Raw genomic sequence first — 24,780 nt, 5'->3', positions numbered from 1 at the left:
TAAACAATATCTGGAAACTAGTAAAATTATTTTGAATCTAACTTATCTAAGGATACTGCTGTTACTGTTTCGGGCAATCCGTGGAAGAGGGGTGTAGAGCATGACTACGAAAGGCAAAGAATTTGACTCGAAAAAGAAATGAGAACAGATGTAACTGTGAAGGAGTTCTAGAACAGAGTGTGCCAGCTCTATGGAGAAACGGAAATCACAACATGAATTCGCAGTAAAAAGTACAAATGAAAATTTCTACCATTGGTTTGTATGCAAAACTGAAGCTAATCCTGGTGCCAGTCAAGAGATCATTGTTGCTTCAATCCCTCACTAAGCTCCATCCAGGTGTTAGTTGAGAGATCATTGTTGTTTTAATCCCTCACTGAGACCTTGTGGCATACCTAAGCTTTGTGCAAGGTCACTCATTCTTTCCTTCATGGCCTGTGAAAACCCAAAAAAAAATCATCAGTAAAGTGAACCTGGAAAAGATTTCTCGTTTCCATCTCTGTGAATTATGAAAAATCATGAGAATATCACCTGGACACTTTTTTGGTGTGCATCCTTGTATGCTTCATTAACTAAAAGAGACAGCTTCTGCATGAATTAAGCATAAAAAATTAGCAACTTCATACCGGAATCAAGTAAAACTGCACACAACAGTGTTTTAAGTTCTTCTTAATGCCTTACAATGGCAGCCCAACTAAACCAGGTGGAAGTTTAGAAAATTGATCCTTTCCTGGCACATTCCTTAGAAGGAATTTGAAAGCAAAAAGAACCTAAGATGCGGCCATAATAGAGGACTAATCTCGAATGGTCTCGAGGAAAAATAGTTAATAACCAGACTCACTTCTGCACCCAATTCCATTGCTGCCTCAGTGATCTCTATGCGTACAGGTTGCTGATTTCCAGATAAAGTTGCCTGAAAAAGAGAATATATTGGGAGTCAAAAGTCTGTAAAACATGATAGAGAGATACGCCATACAGTTGGCTTGAGTGTAAAGCATCAAAAGTTCTTTGGGGGAACTGAAATGGAACTAAATTTAATCCAAGGCCTCTTATATCATTCTATCTACCCCTAATCTCCAAGATCACAAATAGAATTATAACCAATCTAGTCATTCATTTGAATTTTGACAAGCAAACAATCTTTCCAACTGTAAAAACTGAATGATTCAATTGACGCAAAATAAGTGGAAAGTTGTTCAATGGAACAATAAGTGGTAGAGGAAATTATAATCTATATTTAAGAAGTATAGATTGATATGTCTAGAACTATTTTCATTTCCATAGTTTGCTATGTGTGGCAGTACATGATATTGGTAGAAGGGATAGAAAGAGGATGGTAATCTGTAATAACGTACCTTAATCAGCTCACCTTCACAGTAGCCATCGAACTCTGCTCTGCATAACATAATGAAAACCAAATGAAACTCACAAACAGAGAAATGAAAAGTTTAAGACAGTGAAAGTAATAGTAAGTGTAAAAAAAAATCCATACGCGGCAAGTTCCTTTTGCACTCGCACAGCCTCAACCTGGACAACCATTTGTGCTTTCTTTACTGTCTCATATAGGTTTTGCATGTTCCCAAGAATTCCTGCCTAAAATCAAATTAGTAGGAAGGCAAGCAGCATTAGTTTCAAAGGAGGTAGAGAGTCAACCATGGTTCAGTCTTCAAATTATGAATGATGATGAAGCTCGTGTAGCACTCAAGCGGAGCATGGTGCTTAGTCAAATCGAGCAATCAATCAAATTTGACACTTTGAAATGGATTAGTGATTATTTGACAGACTGTAAATCTAATGATAAGACAGTGGATTAGATCCATAACCTCTCACCATGGATATGAATATGTCTGATAAAGCAGGGGAAAAAACACGAAGAACCATAGCATATTGACTTAGACTCCCTTAGTTTTGTACACAGTCTCATTGGATATGTTTCACACATGGAATTTTTGTTATTCATGGACACAAAAGTGGCCTATGAATATGCAGAAGCTCTTTCCTTTCTCATTATCATTACCCTTGATAAAACATGCATCAAATTAGCATGGATTGCAAATACAGCTTACCATAACATAAGGCATGCAGTTTGTAGACTGATCTACCGAACTACCAGGATCAAATGCCAGCAATAAATGCTTGACATAAATCACCTAAGGGCTAAGGCATAACTTGAAGCATCGTTTTCAATTATAGACAAGGCTGGGACACGACACAACTAGTATTTACTACTAGTTTAAAGAGAGGGGCATTAATTATAACAAAAAATGTCATCATAATATTGGAATATGGATCAGAATTTAGCAATGATAAAGAGGCTATAATCCAAATATACAGCAGAAACGAATGCTACCATAGCTTACCTTGGAAGGTGCATCATCACCCTTCTCACCATTTTCCTTTTTTCCTCCGAACAGACCATTTACACGTAGGGATTTATAGTTCAGCCCAGATTTTTGAGGAGCTGACAATGATAAAAACTGCTTACCAGCTAGATTTTTATTCAAGTTTAAGTTACCTGAAAACCGTCGGTAGAGAAAACATATTAAAATTCACTCTTTAAATTCATCAATTGGGAATAATTGATGCAATTGGAACAGTCATCGGTTTGGTTACTGAGAAAATTTCTATCATTTGAAAAAAACAAAAGTGAATTGGAAGTTCAAACCTTTTTTATTAATTAAAAAGAATATTAAATGGGATCCAATAAAACAATTTCATTCATGTTCATACACTAAAAAATAATCACTAGAACAATCCATCAATAAAGATTAAAACTTTTCCATAGTCTATTCTGATCCTCTATTTTCTCAGAACCAAACACAGAGAGAGAGAGAGAGAGAGAGAGAGAGAGAGAGAGAGTTACCAAGGGAGAGTGAAGGGATGGACTTCTTCCAATCAGTGGTTCCAAGTTGATTTGATATTTGAGTAGTCACGACACTTGACGAAGCCATTGCTTACGAAGGTGGTTCCCTTCCCCCAGAAAATTCAGATATTTCTATAGACTAAAAAAACAGAGATTTCAGAACAAGATAAGGTTTTTTTTGCCTTTCTTTTTTACATTTAGGGTTGATAATGATATTCTCAGGCCCAATTTTTGTTGCTTATGCTTGTGAAATGGTTTTCACTGTTACAATACAAGGTATTACATAGTTTCAAACCCAACTTCAAAAGGCCCAAAAACCAAATGACACTCCATTTTTAGATGGGAGCTGACATACATAAAAATTGATGCCTGTTCATATGGAATCATAAAAAAAAAAAGGGTTGGTATGGTAGTCGGTTTTACTTCAATTTTGATTTTAAATATCTAACCCAATCCTTTTAGAAGGGTACATGCAACTTAGTACCAGGTGCCATAGCTTTTTGGTTGGAACCAAACAGTATCGTCAAAAATGATGCACTGAACATTAAACAAAAGCCGGCTACTTCCTTGACTTGTTCCAAACCCAGCAAACAAACAAGTTTCAAACCCCAGAGTCATGGTAGTTTTGAAATTTGAAACCCTCCATAATATGCCCCCCCTATGAAATTACTATTGTATTCCCCCTCTTTTTTATGGTCAACTTTCTACACAAAGCCAATTTCAGTCTCTCTCTTCTAAGTTCCCACCATAATTTCTTTCCAAAAGTCATCAATGGTGGAAGTGTCCACTTTGGTTCTGTTTCTATTATTTAATGGTTCACTTGTCTTAACTCATAATCAAAGAAAAGGGGTTTAGAGAAAGTGCATGCTTGCTAGCCTAGAGAGGGTGCTTTAAACTGTTGAAAAGAAGAAAAGCAAAAAAAATCTGTTTAAAACAGTTGAGACCATTAGATTAGATGAACAAAAAGTACAATTTTTTTTTCTTTCAACCTTTTTTGGTCCTCCACTGTCTAACTTTAGACATAATTCCAAGGGACTGATTGTTTTCACTTTCACATGTACATCTGGATTTTGGAACTACAGAGTAAATAAATCACAGCTCTTTACCACTAAAAAAATTAAAGGCTAATTAGGTTTGCTACCATGATGACGCAGAGACCAGATGCCGAACCATCCTTCTCTTTAAATACATTCATATGCATACATGTGATTTGTATCTTTTTTCTTTATGAATCAGCTCCAAATCTTCAAGCACAGCCAGCTTTTTAGCTTTCTTTTTAAGCTTTTCAAAGAGGGGTTTTCTAATACAAGATTTGCTGGATTCACCATCCTATTCATTGTTGAAAGGAGGTAAATAGGAAGCATTTTCATGAATGAAGGGAAGGGTATGATGGGAAATTTATAAGCAATGGGACCTAATAATGTGAAACGAAAAAAAGCATCTCTTTCTGATTGAAACTTTAATATATTCAGGATCAGGGACTGATCCACGAAAAATAAGGGTGACCCTCAAACAGGTGAAAACACCCAGGCAGGCCAGCACTCAAAAACAGAAACAAAATAACAAACAACAACATCAGAAAAAACAGCATCAGCTTATATTATTTTTATCCTTTGCTGCTGTTTTTCAGCCCACCCTTCTCGCATCAAAGCCTTTACCTTTTCTCTCTCTTAAGAAAAAAAAAAAAAACCCTTACTTTGCTGGGGGGGGGGGGTAATTGAAAACGAAACAAACAAAAGACCAAGAAAAGAAAGAAACATGGAAACTCCACGCACCCTCTTCGAAATCAAAGAAAGAAAGGGTACCTAACTCTCTCTTTCTTCAATGGCCCAGCTGGACCAAAATTTGTGTAAATAGAAGATGGGGGGAATGTCTTCAAATGTCCTCCAACCAAAACCCACCTCAAAGAAACCATTTCTATGAAAACGTTTTTACCTGAAATACCCTTCTGCAACCCACCCAAAAAAAAAATCCCATCTTCATCAGTGTCTCAACTCTCAAAAGAAACATGTTTTTCACCGAGTTATTATGTGGGCTTCATTGGGTTTTCTTTGTCTCGGTCAGAGTTTTTCCCTATAGTAAACAGCAAAACGAGAACCTTCCTATCCTCTCTCTCTACTCTTATTCCCTATTCCTTTTGTTATTTCTTGCCCATATCTCTTTCTTTCTTCCCTTTTTTCATCAAATACCCTTCTTTCTCTCTTTCTTCTCCTCCTCCATATTTCCTTATTTTGGCCTTTTGGGTTCTTCACTTTTTCTGATCCCTCTGATCTGGAAACATGAAAAAGATGAAAGGGGTTGCTGCTTCCATGGGGTATTCTCCATATCCTATGTATGAGGACCAAAGGACCAGGTTCAAGCACCAGAGCCTTATGCAAGACTTTGAAGACTTGCACAAGGTAACAAATTTTTTTTTTCATATTTTATTAGATCCGGTTTCTGTTATTCTCTGGGGCTTACGTTCTTGTTTTTCAATCTTTAAGATTGGGGTATGTTGATTGTTTGGATCTTATGTTTTCGTCTCTGTTGATGGAGATCTTGCCTCACCCAAAATGATCCCTTTTTGTATCTGTTTTTTATGGGTTAAAATATGAGGAAATGAAAACATTTGATTGTTGTTATATGGGAACATGTTAAGGCCTTTGTTATTTGGGTTAAAATATGATGGAAATATAGTCTTTTGATCCATTGATATTTATTGATGAAGGTGATTATATGTATTTGTTTTCAATTCATTGGAATGTTTGATGATGAGATTGTTGATTGTTTCCCACACAAATTCTTAACTTTTTCTATAGGGAATGCTTTTAGTAGTTTAAGGACTTATCATGGATTCTCACCAACTATAAGGGCAGTATGTTCAAACCCTCCTCCAAAAAAATTGAGGGCCCAAAATATTGGGGTTCCTCTGCCTTCTATGATGTCAAATTTAATGGCTTGTTTATACACTTGTGTTAAGGCCTTAGTATAGTCCTAATATGTGCTTTCTGTTTTCCAGGAAACAGAAGCCATGAGAATGAAATTGCAGATGATGAAAGAGCAAAAATTAACCCTTTTGGCCGAAGTTCGGTATGATATATTGTTCCTCCATAACATTTTAGGATTGACAAGCTTTAGAATCACAATTATCAATGTAGAGGTAATATTTCGATTTTTTGACTTTTGACCATATGTTTGTTCTTAGGTTTTTGAAACGGAGGCACAAGTTCTTGATGCAAAACCGATCTTCCAACACCCTAGCCGGCCGAAACTTTGTGCAACCACAGAGTACGGTGGTTAAAAGAAGCAAATCAAATGTGAAGGAAAAGAAATCAACTGGCAAGGAACACAGTTTGCGACATCTAGCTATTGGGTTCGATCTGAACCAAAAGGGAAAGACTTACAGTGAAAAGGAAACCACTTTCGCTCATCCTTCTCTGATATTTGACTTAAATCAGAAGCAGCACAAAAATATCAATGGCGAGGAAGTTATTCTGCGAAGTTCTTCACCAATTCTTGACTTAAACCAGAGGGAAAGGCTTTACAGTGGAAAGGAGGCTACCGCTCCAACCATGACGCCAATTTTTGATTTAAACCAGATTTCGGTAGTCTGTTTGTAACTATTACAAGTGTTTTTCATTGCAGTTTGCATACTATAATCTTCTACAACAAAGCTAATGTGATATTAGTTGTCTTCCTTTGTAGAGAGAGGAGGAAGAACTACAAGCTATGGACAATTCAATGAGAATAGAGGAATTCAAGAAAAGTTCAATCCGAATGGCAAGTGATGAGCAGCACAATGATATCAAAATATCAGCCTGCAGGAACACCGGGAACGGACCGAACAGAGTTGGGAAAAGAAAGATCTCATGGCAAGATCAGGTGGCATTGAGGGTTTAAGTGTCATTACTTGTAATAGAAGTTCTTAGTTGGAGGGGTTGAGGACTAAGTGAGTTTAGCTATAGCCTCCCTCCCCCTCCTTTAATTGCGCTATGTTCCTTTTTCATTTCCTCCTTTTGTAAAGAAAAATATAGTTGGCATATATTAAATTGCTGCCTTGCCTTGCCTTGGAATTATCTCTGGTGGGAATGGTTGTTGAAAGATACCAAACTTTGTCGCCGAGCATCCATAGTTTAGATTTTGCCAAGCAATGGAAGGTGTGGCCTGTTCCATCCTGGTACTTTTGAAAATGGGTATTTGGAGTAGGCTGGAAGTTGTTGTCACTTTCCATTAGGATGCAACCACAAACAATCAAAATTCCATGGTTTTGGTTTGGACCCACCAAAACCAAGGGCCCAAAGCAAAAGCAAACACCAAATGATGCTCAAGTGCACGGTGAAGTTAGTTCAAATGTCACCAAACAGAGCTTGGATGTTAGGTTAAGTATCAATTCATGCACCCTCCAGCCAAGTTATCTGCACCGCCACTGGTACAGTAAGGGCAATCGAATGGCATGTTTACTCCCAACACCCTAGGCATTTAAGCAAAAAATAAATCTTGGGTGCACATAAGTAATACCAACATCTAATCAAGTCTCAGATAGTAATAAGATGCAGACAGTGCAATTTTTAGAACTCCCAATACATTTGTAGTGTATGTTCTCTCTATGGTTATCACAATCAATTTTGCATGGCTGGTAGTTTATAACTCTATCAACCTTTGGAACATCCATTAGCTTTGCTTTGTCAGAGACCACATCAGTAGCTCTTGATCTTGCCTGCTCGGTGATGGCGGTGGCGGTAGGAAGGGCAGCTATATTTTGTCAAGTTTCAGGAGCCCAGCAATGTGCTTCTTCCCCTTCTTATGAGTTTCCATTACCACCTCAGAATGCACACCAACTAAACAGATGTCACACCAAAACTTAAATTTCTTCTTTTTGCTAAGTTCTGGTGTCATCTCCACCTCATCCGTTTGTTCTTTCTCGAAGGAATCTGCATATTTCTTCTCTGTAAACCTTTCTTCTGCCTTCTCTCCCTTACTCAGCAGCTCATCCTTTTCATTCTGATTTGAGAGTCCGAGTTTCTTTTGCACTGTTATGGTCTTGGTACTGGTATTAGAACTCTTCTCCAGTATGTTAGCTCTTAGCCTTGCTTCGTTAGCCTTGTGCTTCTTACCTTGAAGGTGTTCAGTGAAACCTTTCTCGCTTGTGGTGCTGACTCGACAAATAGCACAACTCCACTCATCATGCTGTTTCCCCTTCGAGCTAATTGAAGGCAGAGGCAGTTCACCAGTTCCTTCCAGAGGTGGTGTTTTCCGCTTTACTCCGACAACACGATTAGGATCAGGCTTTTCCTGCAATACAACACTCAGAGAAGAATCTGTAACCAGAAAGTTGTGATGATAATCAATTAAACAATGGTCAATCTCTCTACTTTCTGCCTTTGCTAACATCTTACATGTAACCGAATCAGTCAAAAAAAGCAGCATAGACCTCAAACGTAAGTCATCAATAATTTGAGCCGATATACTTTCTTTCTCAGCAGAAGAGGAGCCAACGAAAACTTATAAGAACTTTATAACAAGATTCAAAGCACCAGAGATTGCTTCTATGCAAAATCTAGCACTTCTAATGATATTTATATAATCTATTAAGAAATTTAGGGGCACGCATACAGACAAAGATCTGTATAAATGTATGCTAATGATGAAAGTAAAATCAATTAATTTAAGCATATAAACATAAACAAAATCCAAGTAACTTTAGATGGATTCAGTTATATCTCTATTTCTAACATGAAACACTAAACATATTGGTTTGGTGTCTCAACTGTCGTAAGAAACTTTTGAAGCAGCCAACAGATTATCAAAGATCAGATGAAGTTGCATTGTGATAAATAAAGTTTGTAGAAACATAGATGCATATGCATGAACAAATCCAAAGCAAATGGAAAAGCTGTTCCAAATGGAATAGAAAATTCATCATCAATCTATACTATTCTACAATAGACCACGATAACACAGAGTAAAAGCAGCTATAGCAATCTAGGAAAAATGCCTTCCTGAGTGATGCATCAATGACCCATTAGGACTAGTTTCTGAATGTCCAGTTGAAAAGAGAAAGGGTTACCCTATATGAACAGACAGCAAACTCTAGATGCATGTCTTGTTCCAATTGCAACATCATCAAACACAAAAAAACAACACAAGAAACAGAACTAAATCGCCATAAAACTAACGTACAAGCACATATACGTTACTACGGCAACATTAAATTATGATTTCAAAGGTTTGTCTTTGATCTTCTACTTAAACGACCCAACCCGTAAATTCAAAAGGGATCATGCCTTCATTGCCATTGTGCGTAAGATTCTTACATGATAAAATAGCGTGTATATGAAGTTCGTTCAAGCTTGTGGCTTTAACCAAAAAAAAAAAAAAAAACTATGCCTTTTTGACGCTGAAATATTTTATTGAGTAAAATAAATAATTAAAAGGTGCTTACCAATATAATCAACTTCTTGTTCTCCGTAGTATTTTTAACTTCATTGTCCAAAACCTGTGTCAGAGGTGAGGGTAACAAGATCGGCGACAGGGGAAGTGACGGTGGAAACAAGCTGAAAGGCGACTCCGAGCGGCAGCGATTATAGTTATTAAAGTGATGCATGAAAGGAAGGGTAGAGTGAGAGTGGAGGTGCAATGTGAGCCTTTGGTCTAAAGGTAAGCCCGTTTCTAACTCCCTTCTGACTTGAGCTTCTAAGGCTCTCCGACGAGCAATATCCGAGGCGACGATCGCTTCTCGGAGTTGGGCCTTCCCCAATTCCAGGTTGACAGGGTGGGGTAGAAATCCTTGAGGCGGTAAAGGATTGAAAGTTGAGGAGGGTGGAGGGAAATCCTTCGGCGGCCGTTCATCAACAGCTCTGTATTTGAATTCCATTAGTCTGAAAGATGGAGTTTGTTGTTTTGAAGTGATGCTTTTGCAGAGGGGCGTGCTGTGCAAGGATGGTTTACACCAAATATGGGCGTTGGAAAGGGGTTGTACGAAATCGTCATTCTACGTCATTTTAACGTCATTTTAAGTTATCCTTATCATTACGAGGACGACAAATCAATTTTTTTTTCCTTTACGCGCGTCGGGTTGTATCGAAGCGGGATGTATGCGTTTAAAAATAAGAGGACGGGGCAGAGAGCAGTGAGTGAGGTGATGTAAAAATGGAGGACTAAAGAAGTTATTCTACCTAAAATTTTAAAAGTAGCAATCGATATGATTGGTAGTGAAATTGTACGATATTGAGTACCGTGCTGCAAACTGGGAACTCTAGGCACGTGAAAGAATCAAATTATCCCAATTAAATTTTATTTATTTAGAAAAAAAAACCATCTTTTACAGGTATTAAAACTGGAGCTAAGGGAAAAAAAAAACTTAAAATTTTTATTTTAAGTACTCAAAATAAATAATTTACGAACCCACCTTTAGTCACTTTTGCTAAAATTACAAATAGCAAATTGAAGTAACAATTAAAAAATTGGTATAATAATTAATTTAACCTTTATTTTTTACATATTATATCAATTTACTCATAATTTTAAAAATTAACTCTCAAATTTACAAATATTCTCAATTTGATCCTAATTTTAAAAATTCAAAAATATAAAAATACATAAATATTTTCAAAATATATAATAATAAATTAATATTAAATAAAAATAATTATATTAATATTAAATAAAAAAACCCTCTCATTCCACCGCTCCAATTGATTGGATATCACAGCCAATTTTTTTTTTGTAATGTCCAAAAGATTGAACCGGAAATGTATGATAATATTAGGAACTAAATTGATTTTTTTTAATAACACTAGGGTTAAAGTGGGCAAAAAACTTCAAAAATCAGAATAGGGAAAACCCAAATTCTCAATGGTTTTTTTTTTTAAATTTTAATATTTTTTTTAGAATTTTGATGATTTTTTATAAATTCGGAATGAATTTAGACAGATAAATATTCAAATTTTTTAACTCTTAAATAGGGGAGAATAATGAATTTCAGCGCACTCGAACCCACGTCCTCCTGCACTAACAACAATATTGATACCAATCAAACTAACACTCAATCAGTCGAATTTATCTTTTCATTCTATAACAATAATAATTTAACCTACTTTCAAACTTCAAAAGCGTTCGGGAATGAATTTTTTGAACCGTTGTTGAAGCTATAGGTTTATAAAAACACCATAAAATAAATCATATTCTCCTCTTAGTGATACAAAAATTATCAGATGAACACATGAAGAGAAGAGACAAACATGACCCTTAATCCTTATGGATGGGTTATCATGTCCCAATTTGAGATTCATTAACTTTCTTTTGGCTTAAAAAGAAGTGACCACATATATGCTCTACCTATTTGGCTTTTCCTTCTATTGAGACAAAGGGAAGGTTAAGTGTCCTTCAACTTTTTAATACAAGCAGCAACAGAAAAAGGAGCTTTCCTTTAATGGACACAGCTGATAGTAAATGTGTCGAGAGATGTCGATATAAAAATAAAGCAGATCCTAAATCACATGGAATAAAGCAAACATCATCAGCTAGAGAATCAAGCTGGATAAGATGATCGAATACCACTGAATAAGATGGTGAATAAATTCCACAAACAGAAGACTTCAGAGAGAATAATTGAACATCTCCCTTACAGCAATTACCACAACAATGTTGAAATACCCTTCAAAAAGGAGGATACCATAAGGAGATAACATCCGAGTTCTTAGCTTCGGATTTTCAGTTCCAACTATAGCTCATGTTAATTCTCGAAGAAGAAAGGCTGCTGGCAACTTGATTGATTTTATTATATCATTTCATTACTTCTGTTAATAAGAAATAAATGAGTTGAATACACATGCATAGAATCTAATCACTATATAAACTTACTGCTCAATGGGATACTTGATGGTGCACTGTGCTTGCACTATAACTACAATTTTTGAAGCTTTGGTGCTTCCTCTGGAAGTAAGGATGAAGGGAACGAACTCCTTCTAGGTATAATGGTGTCTGCATTTCGATCAAGCGAGATACCTACAAAAGTAGATTATATTATTATATCCGTAGTAATTCTGCTTAGCTAGTAACTATCTCCTCGGTTTGTCTTCAAATATACTTTCCTAGCATAAGACAAAGGATATTACATCTGAAAAAGGAAAGCAGAGGGCAACTTACTGCTCGGCGGAAGGCAAACATCTCTTCTTGACCAGATAGCATGGATGTTATACCAGCTGGTGCACCTCCTGAACTCACACTCCCCTCTGCCAAAACATCTCGCCGAAGTTTTGCACCTTCTGTCTCAGTTTCGAACTGAAAACTGGAAATAAAGAAGGTTGATGCTTTCAATTAATTGCATACCAGATCTTTCTAACCAGATCATCAGATAACCGACAATGAAAAAGCTATTCATTGTGATGAATGTTAAGATTTAGTGATTTACATTAAAAAACGGTCATAGAAACCGCAATGAAAAAGCTTACCTTTCGAGATCAAAAAGTGTACCCTCTTCAGTTCCTTGAAATAAGTCATCAATTGAAGTAGCCGCTGAACAAAATAGGCAGCAATGATGGTTGTATAGTTCATCGATGAGAGTAATAAATCTACGTGCCTGAAATGTTGAAAGACAACACTGATTGTAGGGTAAGGAAATGCAGCACCTAAAGCTATCAGCAATTCAATTCCCGTTTTCTTTTACGCATTATTTGCTGCTTCTATAGAAATTGTACCTTGTCACGGATACGCATGCTCATAACTGGAATATCAGAGATAAAGACTGTGTGGTGGCTTTTAGCAACAGCGATATAATCTGCAGCACCTACCTGTAGATAAATTGTAAGTGAGAAAGTGGAAGTAAAGAACCAAGAAGTTCATGTTTTATAGATGTTGGAAAAGTCATACGCTGTTAATAAGTCTAAACAAGATTGAGAGAGCGCATATCCAGAGAATAAAAGTGAATTAACATACGAATTACAGGTTAGAAAAATAAACAAGTCTCTGATTTTGCAGCTATTCCTATTCCCCCTAAAAAAGCACAGAGAGAAAACAGGAATAATAATGTATCAATTAATAATAAGCAAAGAATTATACCGGCCGGCCACATAAATAGTCAAATGTGAACCGTGCTACTCCGTTACAGCTCTGAGGAACCTCCAGTGTCCTGTTTGTGAAAAAAGTCTTCAGATTTAGAATTTGATAGATCTAAAACTGATGCCCTTAAATTAACAAGTACCTTCCAAACATCACTGGAACAGTATTGGATGTGACTTCTCCTCCAGCCCGGTTTATAACCTGACACCACATTTTCTCAAATTCCTTTAAAGCAGTTCCATCGAGAGGCCAAAAATAATGAACCTGCATGAACAAATTCAAGTTTTAATCACTAAATAGATTTTCAGGTTCATTTAAAGTAGGAAAAGAGAATGATTATGTACAGTTTGAAATATAGAACGAAAAACATTGTTTATCTCAAGGAAAGAAAGGTGAAAACAAATACGTATCCTTGTAGAGAAGAATGAAATATCACCTTATCTACAGACCTCTGTGCTATTTGTCGGCGATAATCGACCTCACTTCCAACCAAAATAATCTCACAGTGTTTTTCCAACTTATTTACAAATTTTAGGAAGATCTCTCGCTGCATACCATCCTGCATAAGAAAATTATAGAGGGAAAAAAGAAGAAGTGAGAAGAGACATCAATTGTTAAACAAGTAATAATTGAAGTCGTAAACATCCAACTGACAGGAAAGGAATTGATCTCTCCAAAAACACCTGATTTAAATCCTTTGGTGCCCGATTACTGGTAGAAACTAGAACAGTTCCAGTACTAAGTAATCTGCTTACAATTCCAGATAAGGCCACAATAGCAAACACATCAACTGCCTGTAACAAAAAGCAAGACCGATCGAGATACATCGTGAGCTGGGCATTCTGAAAACTGTTCCTTTTTTAGCAACATTAGAGTGCAGTGAAGAACGTCAACAAAGTGATAGAAAGGGAACTGAGTCACTGCTAAAACAATACGAAAATAGCGGTTCTTTTCCCTGATTCTAAGAAACTATCGTATTATGCCTATAAAGTTGGGAAACAGTTCTCTAGTCAGTTAGAGATCTAATGTTCATGTCAGACACCAATATCTCAGTATCTGAGACTTAAGTAATGGTCATGATTTGGATAAAAATGCTACCTGTATCTCATCAAAGCAAAGAATACTAGCTCCTCTTTCACCGGCTTGCCTGTCAACAAGAAACTTATCCGCTACTGCTGGAAGAATATTTTTCATCTGAAACTCTTGTTTATATCTTTCTTCAGCAGCTAACCACTCCTTGGCTTTCATATCAAAGGGAAGATTCATAATCCAAGAAGATAAGCTTGACTGAATAGACTTTTCCTCAACTTGATTTTTCCACAATTTATGCATAGCTTCATTTATTTTGAGCATTGCCTGCCAAAGTGTAAAGCGATTGTGACTTCCATGTTTTTTTTTCTTTATATATATAAATAACAAGAGTGCAAACTACTCATTACCATAAAGCCATTCCCTATTAACACATACTTATATTGAGAAACTGGTGAACGTTTGCATGAGAAAGAGCTTATTCTTGGACAGGGAGGATTGCGGATACTAGGAAAGATAGGTAATACTAATGTTGTTTTGTGTGTCTTTGGGAACAGTAAGCTTTCACTTACAAAAATAGGATCATTACAGACAGAACCAGAGATTACACAAGAAAAGGCTCACCTCCAAGAGCTCACCTCATGAAAATGGAACCTTTGTCTATGTTTAACTATCCCCTCAGTGGCACTATAAAACATATCCATAAGCATTGTCTTCCCTACAAAAAAAAAAAGAAAAGATCTTAAGTTAATAAATTTGTGCAATCAGTCTGTTAACCCTGGAAGAATCAAGGAAAAGAACATAAAGGAGATGAAACTGAAAAAAATGGGAAATCAATTCCAATTTTATTTTTCTGGTTTGATTATTGGTGCACAAAACCTCAGTTACCATGTAGATAAAATTTGGCAACATACCACTTCCAACATTCCCATATATATAGAGTCCTTTTGGGGCTGGAGGAGCAGTAGGATGGCGACCAACAAGTGAATCCAACTTCTTCTCACGATTGAGGTATGAAACCCACTTACCAACTCCAGGTTCTATATCTTCAGATTTTCTCCTGAATCAAATGGAACTTCATTAATACCAAAAGAACTAAAATATGAACATATCTGAATTTCCATCCAAATGTTTGAAAAGTATTTTGTCAAATAAAAACAGAACTAGCATGCCTCACCTGAATGACCATCTTTCTAAAAGTTCACTCTTCCGCTTATTAACCGATGTCCAAAGGTCCCCACGCTGATTGAGCTCAGCTTCCTCCATCAAAAGCTTCCGACGCTCAGTCTCCCTGTTTTTCTCCCACTCAGCTAGCTTAATCTACAAATAGAAGAAAAGTTTAAACACGACATCATACAAACAAAATGTCAAGGCAATTGAATCACAAGAAATATATTCATGGTACATCACTAGATAAGAGTTCAAAACATACATGGTAGTCCTCCATCTCTTTTTCATACTGTTCCAACCTCCCAAGCAAATTTTCCAATGCCAAAGCAACCCTTTCTTGGTAAGGATCATGCTGCAGCCTTCCTTGCTCCACTAACTTGCGATATTGCAATAGAGGCCCTGAAAGCATTAGCTTGCTTAATTCCAGATATATAAGAATAAATGCTATGTTACAAGAACGGTATGGGTAAATTTTTCCATATATTTGAATCCAAATATGCATAAAATGCAAGTGTCCAATACCCAGAAAATTAAAGAATAAGAGCATCATAGGTTAAATAAAATGTTCTTGATGTAATGTAAAAGTGATAAAAGAATGATATTTTAGTTGCCGAGATTTGGTTGTAACAGTGGTTAAAGTTCCTATCTGTCAGTTAAAAAAAAATATATACTTTTCCTTTCCGAACAAGTTCCAACCTTCCAATAAAAAGAAAGTAACCCAAAGAAGGTTATCCCTTTTTTCTATAATTTATTTTTCCTAGAAGAAACAAACTAGCACAATCATATTCATACTTCAAGGTTCAAAATCCTAAATTCATATCTAAGTTAACAGAAATACTAAATTTTGGGGTCAAGTTATTAATCGGATAAAGCATGAAGAAGATTATAAAAACAAATGTAAAACGAAAACATCAAGTATAAGAACAAACCTGGAGATTTCGGGGAAGATAGATCCTCTGAATATGGACGAATTGCATTGATAAGATACTTATTTGAAACTCTTCGTTGAATAGATCCCTTATTCAGAAGCGAAGATATCGAAAAAATTCTTCTCATATTTCCGATTGTTGTTCTAGACCAGCGAATTGGTAGGAAGATGAGAAAGAAAGTTCTGTTCTATAGTTGAACAGAAAGGTGACGTGGCCAACGATCAACCAGCCACGTGGGACCAAAAAGCAATACTGACGTGGAGCGCTGGTTGACTGTTGGATTAAGGGAACTCTGGGTTCTCCCTGCTTTGTGTTTCTGAGAAGGATTTCATTATGATTTTACAAAGTTTATCAAAGTTGATGCTCAAAACCGCTTTATGGGTTTTCAAGTTTTGTCCAACAATTCCACATGCCCGTTTGTTTTAAAGGCCTGTCTTGGCATTAGAGACTTGAATTTGGGCATGCTCTTACATGGATTGTTGTTAAATTTTGGTTTTGAAGTGAATAACAATGTTTTTAAGCGCATTGGTTCACATATTAATTGCAATGGAGGAATGTTGGTCGGGAAGTGTTCGATAAAATGACGAACCAGGGATTCTAAGAGCCCCATTGTTGGTCGTGCGATATATTCGGACAGGGCGGCCAAACAATTCGGTTGGTGAGTGTCATGGTTCATGTTTTTCGAACTAGCAGCGAAATTGTAATAATGTTTATGAATCTTTTAGATTGTGTACTCTTTTATTTTCTTACCCGAGAAAAGATGTGTCAAGCATGTCTCATGCGAATCGTGCATATCGAAATGATCTCATTCATTGGATTAAAGTGAGAAAAAAAAAGGGTTTTTGTTAAATATTGAACATCACAGCCGTTGTTCATCGCCGTCGCAGTCTACTTCCGTCGGAGCTCCGATCGGGTACCACCAGAATACTCCATGTTTCTTTCTCTGAGTTCTTTGAGAAGTATTTTTCTGGCAATCGGGACCCAATCGGCCATGAACCTTGACTTTCCTTAGACACACAATCAAACTTATCGAGGGCCGACTTTGTGTTGCTGCCCTAAACTATATGCGTTGAAGTAGTTTGTTTTGAAGCTCAAGCCCCCGTGGAGGAAAGCCATAAGGTTGCAAAGAGGCAGCACACAGTTCAGCTATGACTTCCACAGCTATTCTCTCAACTTTAATGACGGGTTTCCTCCTGAAAAATTAGGTACTAAAATGAGAAAAGTGATTACTTTTAAGAGTTAAATCATACATTAAGCCTTTAAGATATTTATTACAATTTTATTTCTACCTTTAGATAAGAGGGAATTCTTATAACTAGAATGATAAGTGCTAACCGCAACATCTATATCTATGCTTAAGTTTGCAACATCATACAACAATCATTTATTTTATTAATTTGATATTGAATCACATCAAAACACCTTAAGTCGTTAGTCCCCAATTGAATGCATCAACCATATCAAAAGATTCTAATAGAGGAAAATCCATGGCATGGACATTATATTGCCAAACCTGTCTAAAAGTAATATTCATTCTATCATCCAAAGCATGGAAGTTTTACTTATCAGTCTATCTCTTCCACATTTTTAGTGAATGGGTTGATTTGATAAGTCCCTTTAATCATGTGCATTTCACCCGATTTCCATCCAATTCTTTCTCCTCTTTAGACTATACAAATACAACAATATGGCTTTGTGTCTATTACTATCTTCGTATATCACTTACTAGTCTATTGAAAGATTGGTTGTTAAAGTGATATCTTTAAATGCTATGGTCACTTGCTTACATGAAAAATTGTGATGTATGGGTTTTCAAACTCCATTTTCTTAATAAGGCAATAATCAACTTTAGGATCGTTTCAAATTTTATTATTATAGACGTTGCAAATAAACCAATACTCTTTAAGTGGTCTTGTATATGCCTATATAGCTTCGAATGCTTAAATTATGCCATGCTCAAACAATTTTGATCTCTCTATGATTTAAAATATTACAAAAATAATATTTAATTTCGTAAAACATTTACAAAGTTTCATCATAATGGAATTAAAAAACCAAGTAAATAATTTTACCATATCAATTGCATAATAAGTTATATGTTCTTCTGGAAATCTTAAAGCAATCATTTTTAGAGAGAAAGTACAAAATTTAGGGTTTTTTTGTTAGGTGGAGAGTCTAAGAGATCTTTTAAAGGTAATTTTCGATGAAACAAAAGAAAATGAGATGAGTATTTATAAGAGAGGACCTCGACTATACTCAGTCAATATTGACTAACATGAACTTGACACCCAATATTTTTGCACTATATTTTATAGTTTTTTCTCCTAGCAATCAGGGCATGAATTTTGTGAGAATTTGACAATGCACTGACCTCATCACCTATGAATGTCGAAAACCCTTTTAAAAAGAATTATTCTAAAAAATAACTTATCTACATACGTATTTTGATTTTTTTTTGCTATATTCATAAAAACCTTATTATTCTTTTATAATTATAAAAGAATAATAACTTAATTTAAAAAAAGATATTTATAAAAATACAAATACTAATATTTAAAAAAGATTTACATGCAAAATTAATCTTCAAACTATATTATTTTTCTTATTTAAATACTTAAAATTTTTAATTAAAAATAGTACCCAAATTATCAAATTTATCTCATTTTATCCAAAACATTATAAAATGAAAACGTGATGTGATACCTATCTATTTATATTTTGAGATAAAATAAAATAACATTGATATAATTGGACAATTTAGATTTTAGAAAAAAATTAGACAAAAATAATAATTTAAATACCACTCAATCTTAAAATTAAGAAAAAGAAATAAAAGTAGAATCACATCATTTAACGCCCTTCCTCCCCGGAGCCAACGCATGGAAAATGGTAGCAATTGTATACAGGATGCTTTACGTTATGTCACGTCACGTTTCGTCTGCCACTTTATGGACAAATATCATCAGTGTTGCTATTTTGTCCTTTCGAGGACATAGACTTAAATGCTTTGAATTGGGCTTTTAAATCATTTGTAAAAAAACCTTAAATTTTAAGATTAAGTTAAAAAATTATAATTTAATTATTAAATTACTCAAAAAATTTTATTTAAGTAATTAAATCGTTAAAAATGTTATGTGACTTTCTTAATTTGTACTATTTACATAAATTAATTTTTTCTTTTCTCTTTTATAATTTAGTTTATTTTTTATGAAATTATTTTAATGTTACAATTTACTGAATCAAAATTTAAACACATTTTTTTCTTATCTCTGACATTAATTATGGGATCAACTCGAATTTAAAGTATATTTTTTTGTCATTGATGAATATTGATTCGCGGTACGATAATCGAATTGTTACTTGGAGCTTATTAGCGGAACTTTAAAAAAAAAAACTTAACATCCTAATTATTTAAATAAAAGTTTTTAAATAATTCAATGATTTAAATGAAAATTTTTGAATAATTCAATGACCAAATTAATTTTTTTAAATTAAATGATGAAAAACAAATATTAACCCAAAGCAGGAAATGAGGCAAATAGCATTGATACATAAATGGTGGAAGATGAGGACATGGGAGAACAGAGAAGAAACAACAAACTTGGATATTCTCTTCATTTTCTTATAAACACGCCGCATCCTTCTTCTGCCATTCGGTGTTTTTATCATGCATCAAAACCTGAGTAGCTGTAATCACGCTTCTACACTTCAAATATTATATCTGGTTTCGGCTATTATGGCAGATTAAGTGACAACCACATATCAAGCGTTTGTAGTCCAACGGTTAGGATAATTGCCTTCCAAGCAATAGACCCGGGTTCGACTCCCGGCAAACGCATGGTTTTTTTATTCGAAACGGTGTTCTTTTAGAACCCCAAAACAAAAAAGAACCTTCTACATATATAACGTTAGAACTGTGTCTATGGAGATAAAAAGTAAGGCTGATAATGTTTACTGTACTAGTTTTGATTCACATAAAGTAATACATACTTGGCAAATATTTATGAATATCAGTGCATAGAAGACAAGCTTTTAAGTACTAAAGGTTTGCGGCAAGACAAATGTATATGTATTATCTATAAAAGTTCTAACATCAGGCTTCCTCGGTGTATCTACTCTCTTCGTTCATACTTCCGTGCCCATATGTGTTTACCGTTGATCCGGAACTTAGCTATGGGCCTCCCGCTCAAAATTTGATCGACATTCGCAACGGATCGTAGCACCATTTTAGCAAACAAAGGTTGTTCACCATAGGGGACATTATCCTGCATACGTACACTATCAACACAAACGCCTATATTTGTGAACAGTTCTCTTATTTCATCTTCCGAAACCGGAAAACCCCGCGAGAACGTCAGAAACAAGGTCCGATCGTCCTCGGAAACGTTGTTGGAAGGATTCCATCCCCATAAGCCCCCAATAGGAAAATCATGGTCCATGGCTCTTGGCACTATAGTGACGCTGCCAAATAATGAGTGAGGGAAACCAGGGATGACAAGAGGCTGGTTTGGAATCACTCGTGATGTGCTCCCCACCACATGTTGCAAGATATCAGTAAAAATCCGAGAACAAACAGTGGTCATAAAACTTTTGATCCCACTGATGGTACTGAATTTGTTTTGATAGAACATGTGCAAGGAAACATCTTTCTCCATGATTCTTGTAGTAAGAGGGAGAATGCCATTAGGTGGAATGGTAGGATTCTTGGATCCGAGACAATTCAAACACGAAACCGCTTCACCGGCTAGTGCTTCCAGCAATGGATCTGATAGGTTCACCATTTTGGCTATTATGTTGGGATAACCCTTCTCTTCTAACCATAACCACATCGCCATAACTAACAGAGATTCAGCTGGATCCCTTCTAAGTGTTATTACCAGTCGAGAGAACACCGAGCGATCAATGGCATGATATGCGTGGAGCTCCTCAAGAGTGATCGAGGCCATTATGGAATATGCGTATGATTATATGTGCTGTGTATGTGGGAAAAAGGATGGAATTCTAGAGAAAAAAACTTGAAAAGATCATTTCACAAGTTATCACATTATATATTACAAGCATTTTGTTTATATGGTAAGTTGCAGACTGATTTGATCAGTTATTGGTCCAAATGTAAGAGAATCTGCTGGTGTAGTGAAACGGTAAATTAGAACTGAAAATCACATACGTAGTGGGTGTTGAACTAGGATTCTTGTAATAGTGGCCTCCACTGATAAAATTGAAATTAGTAAGAGCAATGACAAGTGGCAAAATGCATTGCTGGCGCTGTTATAAGCTTTCCTTGTATTTTTTTGCTCTTCCACATCATCTTCTTTGAATGCCATAAATGTGCTCAGCTGGACATTTGAACTACATTAAATAAGAATTAATGTCCTTAAGCCTCATTCTTTATTACAAAAATGCCCCTGCGTACATAGCCTTTCACTGCAACAAACACCTTCTTCATCTTAGACCTTGTACGTTCAGTACTTCTAACTTGTTTTATGTCTGAAAAATGGCAAAAACCTCGACAAAATGTTGAAATGAGTTTTAAGACTTGATGGGAAGTCCATCCCCATCTATTATAATTTTGTTTTTACTTTTTATCTTAATTGTTCATAAGCTTATGGCCGGTCACTTTTCCGATTACGTACCTGATTTTGTTAAAAGCAAACAACGTAAAAGTGATTACATTAAAAACTATTATTACATGATGTCAGTCAAGTAGTAATTATCCGACTTAAGTAGCTCTTCCGCCGAAATCGGGGCTTCAGTAAACACCTACATCTCATTGTAATTTGAATTTAGAATTTTAGCCCTATGATAAGCAGGTTTATTGTGATTCCTAAGAATATATAGAAAGTATATTCTCCAATCACGACTCAAGAAATGATGAATCAGTTGCAGCTTTGGCATCCTACTTGTTGCACCCCCAGTTAAAATAGTTTCTACTACCAAAGTATTATCACACTCTACCTCTAATTGCCTAAAGTCAGAATCCCGTCCAATTTTTAGGCCTTATAAAATGGCTCTTACCTCGACCTTGGACATTGACTCCTCTCCAATTCGGATAGTATAACCACAAATCCATTTAGCACAATGGTCCTAGAATACCCCTCCAATCGAGGCAGACCCATTAGAGACCGGGACTACTCCATTAGTATTTAGCTTAATCCACCCTTTTTCTGGTATCATCCAACGTTCACCTCCTACTCTTTGGACACAATGGACTTCACGTGACTTTGAATTCTCAAAGCTTGTAGCTCAAGTTACACTTATTCAGACAACATCATCAATATTATTATGGTTGTTATTGAAAATAAAATCGTTACGATTTATAATGACAACATCATTAATATTGTTATGAATGTTATTGAAAATAAAAATCATTACGGCTTTCAACATAAGTCAACACATTATTGCAAACTGGGTCGATCATTCCTTCTCATTATCCCCAATTTTCCATTGGTTTGTCAGGTTCTAAACTAACCAGTCCTTTAATATAGATGACATGTACCCCGGCCGTTATTCACTATAAACATTTTTTAAAGAATATTAGACATTTATATTTATATCTTTGATATAATCATAATTGTTCTCATCCGTTTTACAATTTAAATATAATTCTCGAGCGGTTTTCGGTAAAACCTAGACAACAACAAATACCGATATAAAAACTCTCATGATTTTGTTATTTCTGCTGATGCTTACTTTGACGGTTTCACTAGTATACTGGTCACTTGTAATGTGACAATTGGGCAAGTTGAGGGCAGTTATCTTAGGTTTGAGTTTGAATGTTTTTTTAAAGTTTGGATTTTTTTAATTTTGAGCTATTTTAAGTTTAAAAAAATTATTTGTTGGAATGATAAAAGTTTAAGCTTTTTTTTCTTTTCATTTGAAAACACAAAAGTTTAAATTCGAAAATAGCTTTTAGTGTATATAAATTTTTTTATCAATAGTTGAAATAAAATTAAATATTTCTTATATCTAAATCGTCTAAATTAGGGGCTAATATCATAGAGTTTCTGATGTTTGTGTAATAGTGATAATATCATTTTCGTACAAATTACTATTTCATTATATATGAAACAATTAATTAATTTATTAAGAAAAATATTTGAATTAAACAAATAATTAAATATTTAATAAAATATATATTTTTATTATTATTAAACTTGGGTTTAAGTTTCTCAAGCCTATTTGAGTTTGATTTTTTTTCAAAAAATTTTATTTTTTGATCAATTTATATTTAAAACAAATTCAAGTTCAAGTTTTTCGAGTAGGGTTCTTAAGCTCAAGCTAAGTTCATCACTTCTACAGTGGCGGAGTCAGAAGGCTGACAAGAGCTCCGACCCTCATTTAAAATAAAATTTTTTTATTTATACCCTTTATAATTTATAAAATAGTAAAATTACATTTTGACCCTTTAAAATTGATAAAAATTCAATTTGATCCTTTGAAAATTATAGAAATGTAAACTATTAAATTATTAAAATTAAAAAATACAATTTAATTTTATTCCAAAAATTTTTTTAACTCCGCCACCACATCTTTAATGATAATGCGAATTTGTTTGCCCCGTTTAGCCATGAAAAGTTTCGTTTAGCCGTGAAAGTCTTAGAGAAGTGTTTGAAAGTAATTTTGTCGAAATTGATTGGTCCACCAGGTCAATTAATTATAAATAACATCATGGTAGCTTTTAAAATAATTCATCAAAGTAAAGGGAGAGGCAATATTGGGGAAGTAGCTCTGAAATTTGATGTTAATAAAGCATTGGTTTGTCATGCAAAGGATGGTTTTCATGGATGGATTGGATAATGCTTTGGGTTTCCACAGTAAGTTATTCAATGTTTTTAAATTAAATTTTGATCAAATGGGAAGTTAGGTCTTAATCTTGAGTTAAAATATCAATACTTAGTGTCATGTCTCGAGGCATAAATTAGGTCTGAATCTTGAGTTAAAATATCAATACACAGTGTCATGTCTCGAGACATAGAGATCGTTTCTTAAAACAAGCTTTTCTTGTTTTTAAAATTTAGTTACTCATCTGCATTTTTCGAGACATGGTTGTAATGTCTTGAGATTTTGCCTTCCATGTCTCAAGACAAGTGTGGTATGTCTAAAAACATGCACCAAAAAATTAATGTTTCATACAAATATACTCACTTTATCTCGAGATAAATTCAACTTGTTTCAAGACTTACACCTAAGAAAAAAAACATTTTAAGTAATGTAATCAATCCTGAAACATATAAGATATCAAACCAACATAATACGAATGTGTGTAACATGCAAAAACAAGTCCTAAACACCTAAACTCATGCTTATAAACATATTACATTGAAATTTGACTATGCAAGTAAATGTAACAACTTAAACACATCATGCAACCCATTAAGGTCACAAGTTTTGTTAAAGGTGTAACATAGTTACCAAAATGAACCAACAATATATCAATAACAAGAACCATAGTGTCAAAATAGGTACTTTAAAGATAATTTAGTCAATTAGGTACATGCCAAGTCTATTAAAAGTTCAAAAGAGACTACAAATTCAATTGATCAATAGAGACTCGTTACATTGATAATGCTCGAGCACACAATCCAACCACGGGTTCACCTATAACTTGCGCACAGAACAACAATCCACATTGCAAAGATGTCCTCAAAACCTAGTGGTGCATATCCAATTTCCAAGTACAATATCACATATGTTACACCGTTAATAATTTTGGGTATTTTTAATTTTTTTTTTGTTTTAAAAGAAATCTGGATC

The 24,780-nt window shown here is 34.9% G+C and overlaps 5 protein-coding genes and 1 non-coding gene across 9 annotated transcripts; 2 read left to right on the top strand and 4 right to left on the bottom strand.

The window, feature by feature from the left end:
• Nucleotides 1–105: 105 nt before the first annotated feature.
• On the bottom strand, nt 106–3,061 carry LOC105768797 (nucleoid-associated protein At4g30620, chloroplastic). The gene is made up of 7 exons (XM_012589097.2): nt 2,861–3,061; nt 2,358–2,512; nt 1,490–1,590; nt 1,353–1,392; nt 839–910; nt 529–585; nt 106–432 (listed from the first exon to the last, which is right to left on the bottom strand). The coding sequence occupies exons 1-7, from the start codon at nt 2,946–2,948 to the stop codon at nt 352–354; spliced, it is 594 nt and encodes a 197-aa protein (XP_012444551.1). The 5' UTR covers nt 2,949–3,061; the 3' UTR covers nt 106–351.
• Nucleotides 3,062–4,385: 1,324 nt separating this feature from the next.
• Nucleotides 4,386–6,912, top strand: LOC105768726 (hypothetical protein). Of its 2 annotated transcripts, none has more exons than XM_052633521.1 (4): nt 4,386–5,259; nt 5,859–5,929; nt 6,045–6,444; nt 6,529–6,912. In XM_052633521.1, exons 1-4 carry the CDS (start codon nt 5,140–5,142, stop codon nt 6,625–6,627), a joined length of 690 nt encoding a protein of 229 aa, XP_052489481.1. In that variant the 5' UTR covers nt 4,386–5,139; the 3' UTR covers nt 6,628–6,912. The 2 variants fall into 2 exon arrangements, with proteins under 2 accessions (XP_052489481.1, XP_012444344.1); XM_012588890.2 differs by having other exon boundaries at nt 4,563–5,259; nt 6,545–6,912.
• A 439-nt stretch (nt 6,913–7,351) lies between these two features.
• Nucleotides 7,352–9,820, bottom strand: LOC105768599 (uncharacterized). Its single transcript, XM_012588650.2, has 2 exons — nt 9,282–9,820; nt 7,352–8,131 (listed from the first exon to the last, which is right to left on the bottom strand). The coding sequence occupies exons 1-2, from the start codon at nt 9,711–9,713 to the stop codon at nt 7,592–7,594; spliced, it is 972 nt and encodes a 323-aa protein (XP_012444104.1). The 5' UTR covers nt 9,714–9,820; the 3' UTR covers nt 7,352–7,591.
• A 1,152-nt stretch (nt 9,821–10,972) lies between these two features.
• LOC105768336 (uncharacterized) lies at nt 10,973–16,373 on the bottom strand. 3 transcript variants are annotated; one of them, XM_052634048.1, is made up of 15 exons: nt 16,027–16,373; nt 15,360–15,496; nt 15,105–15,247; nt 14,842–14,987; nt 14,566–14,645; nt 13,997–14,254; nt 13,582–13,692; nt 13,335–13,457; nt 13,041–13,162; nt 12,899–12,968; nt 12,538–12,630; nt 12,292–12,440; nt 11,987–12,128; nt 11,702–11,845; nt 10,973–11,265 (listed from the first exon to the last, which is right to left on the bottom strand). In XM_052634048.1, the coding sequence occupies exons 1-14, from the start codon at nt 16,151–16,153 to the stop codon at nt 11,705–11,707; spliced, it is 1,842 nt and encodes a 613-aa protein (XP_052490008.1). In that variant the 5' UTR covers nt 16,154–16,373; the 3' UTR covers nt 10,973–11,265; nt 11,702–11,704. The 3 variants fall into 3 exon arrangements, with proteins under 3 accessions (XP_052490008.1, XP_052490007.1, XP_012443708.1); XM_052634047.1 differs by lacking the exon at nt 10,973–11,265 and having other exon boundaries at nt 11,363–11,845; nt 16,027–16,372; XM_012588254.2 differs by lacking the exon at nt 10,973–11,265 and having other exon boundaries at nt 11,363–11,845; nt 12,292–12,419; nt 16,027–16,369.
• A 3,419-nt stretch (nt 16,374–19,792) lies between these two features.
• On the top strand, nt 19,793–19,864 carry TRNAG-UCC (transfer RNA glycine (anticodon UCC)). The gene has a single exon. It is a non-coding gene; the product is annotated as a tRNA-Gly (tRNA).
• Nucleotides 19,865–20,003: 139 nt separating this feature from the next.
• LOC105768661 (uncharacterized) lies at nt 20,004–20,999 on the bottom strand. The gene has a single exon (XM_012588768.2). The coding sequence runs from the start codon at nt 20,970–20,972 to the stop codon at nt 20,139–20,141; it is 834 nt and encodes a 277-aa protein (XP_012444222.1). The 5' UTR covers nt 20,973–20,999; the 3' UTR covers nt 20,004–20,138.
• Between the last annotated feature and the right edge of the window lie 3,781 nt (nt 21,000–24,780).

This window comes from Gossypium raimondii, chromosome 7 (assembly GCF_025698545.1).
Source record: "Gossypium raimondii isolate GPD5lz chromosome 7, ASM2569854v1, whole genome shotgun sequence".
NCBI classification, from domain to species: Eukaryota; Viridiplantae; Streptophyta; class Magnoliopsida; order Malvales; family Malvaceae; genus Gossypium; species Gossypium raimondii.
This window is presented reverse-complemented; position numbering and strand designations above follow the sequence as displayed.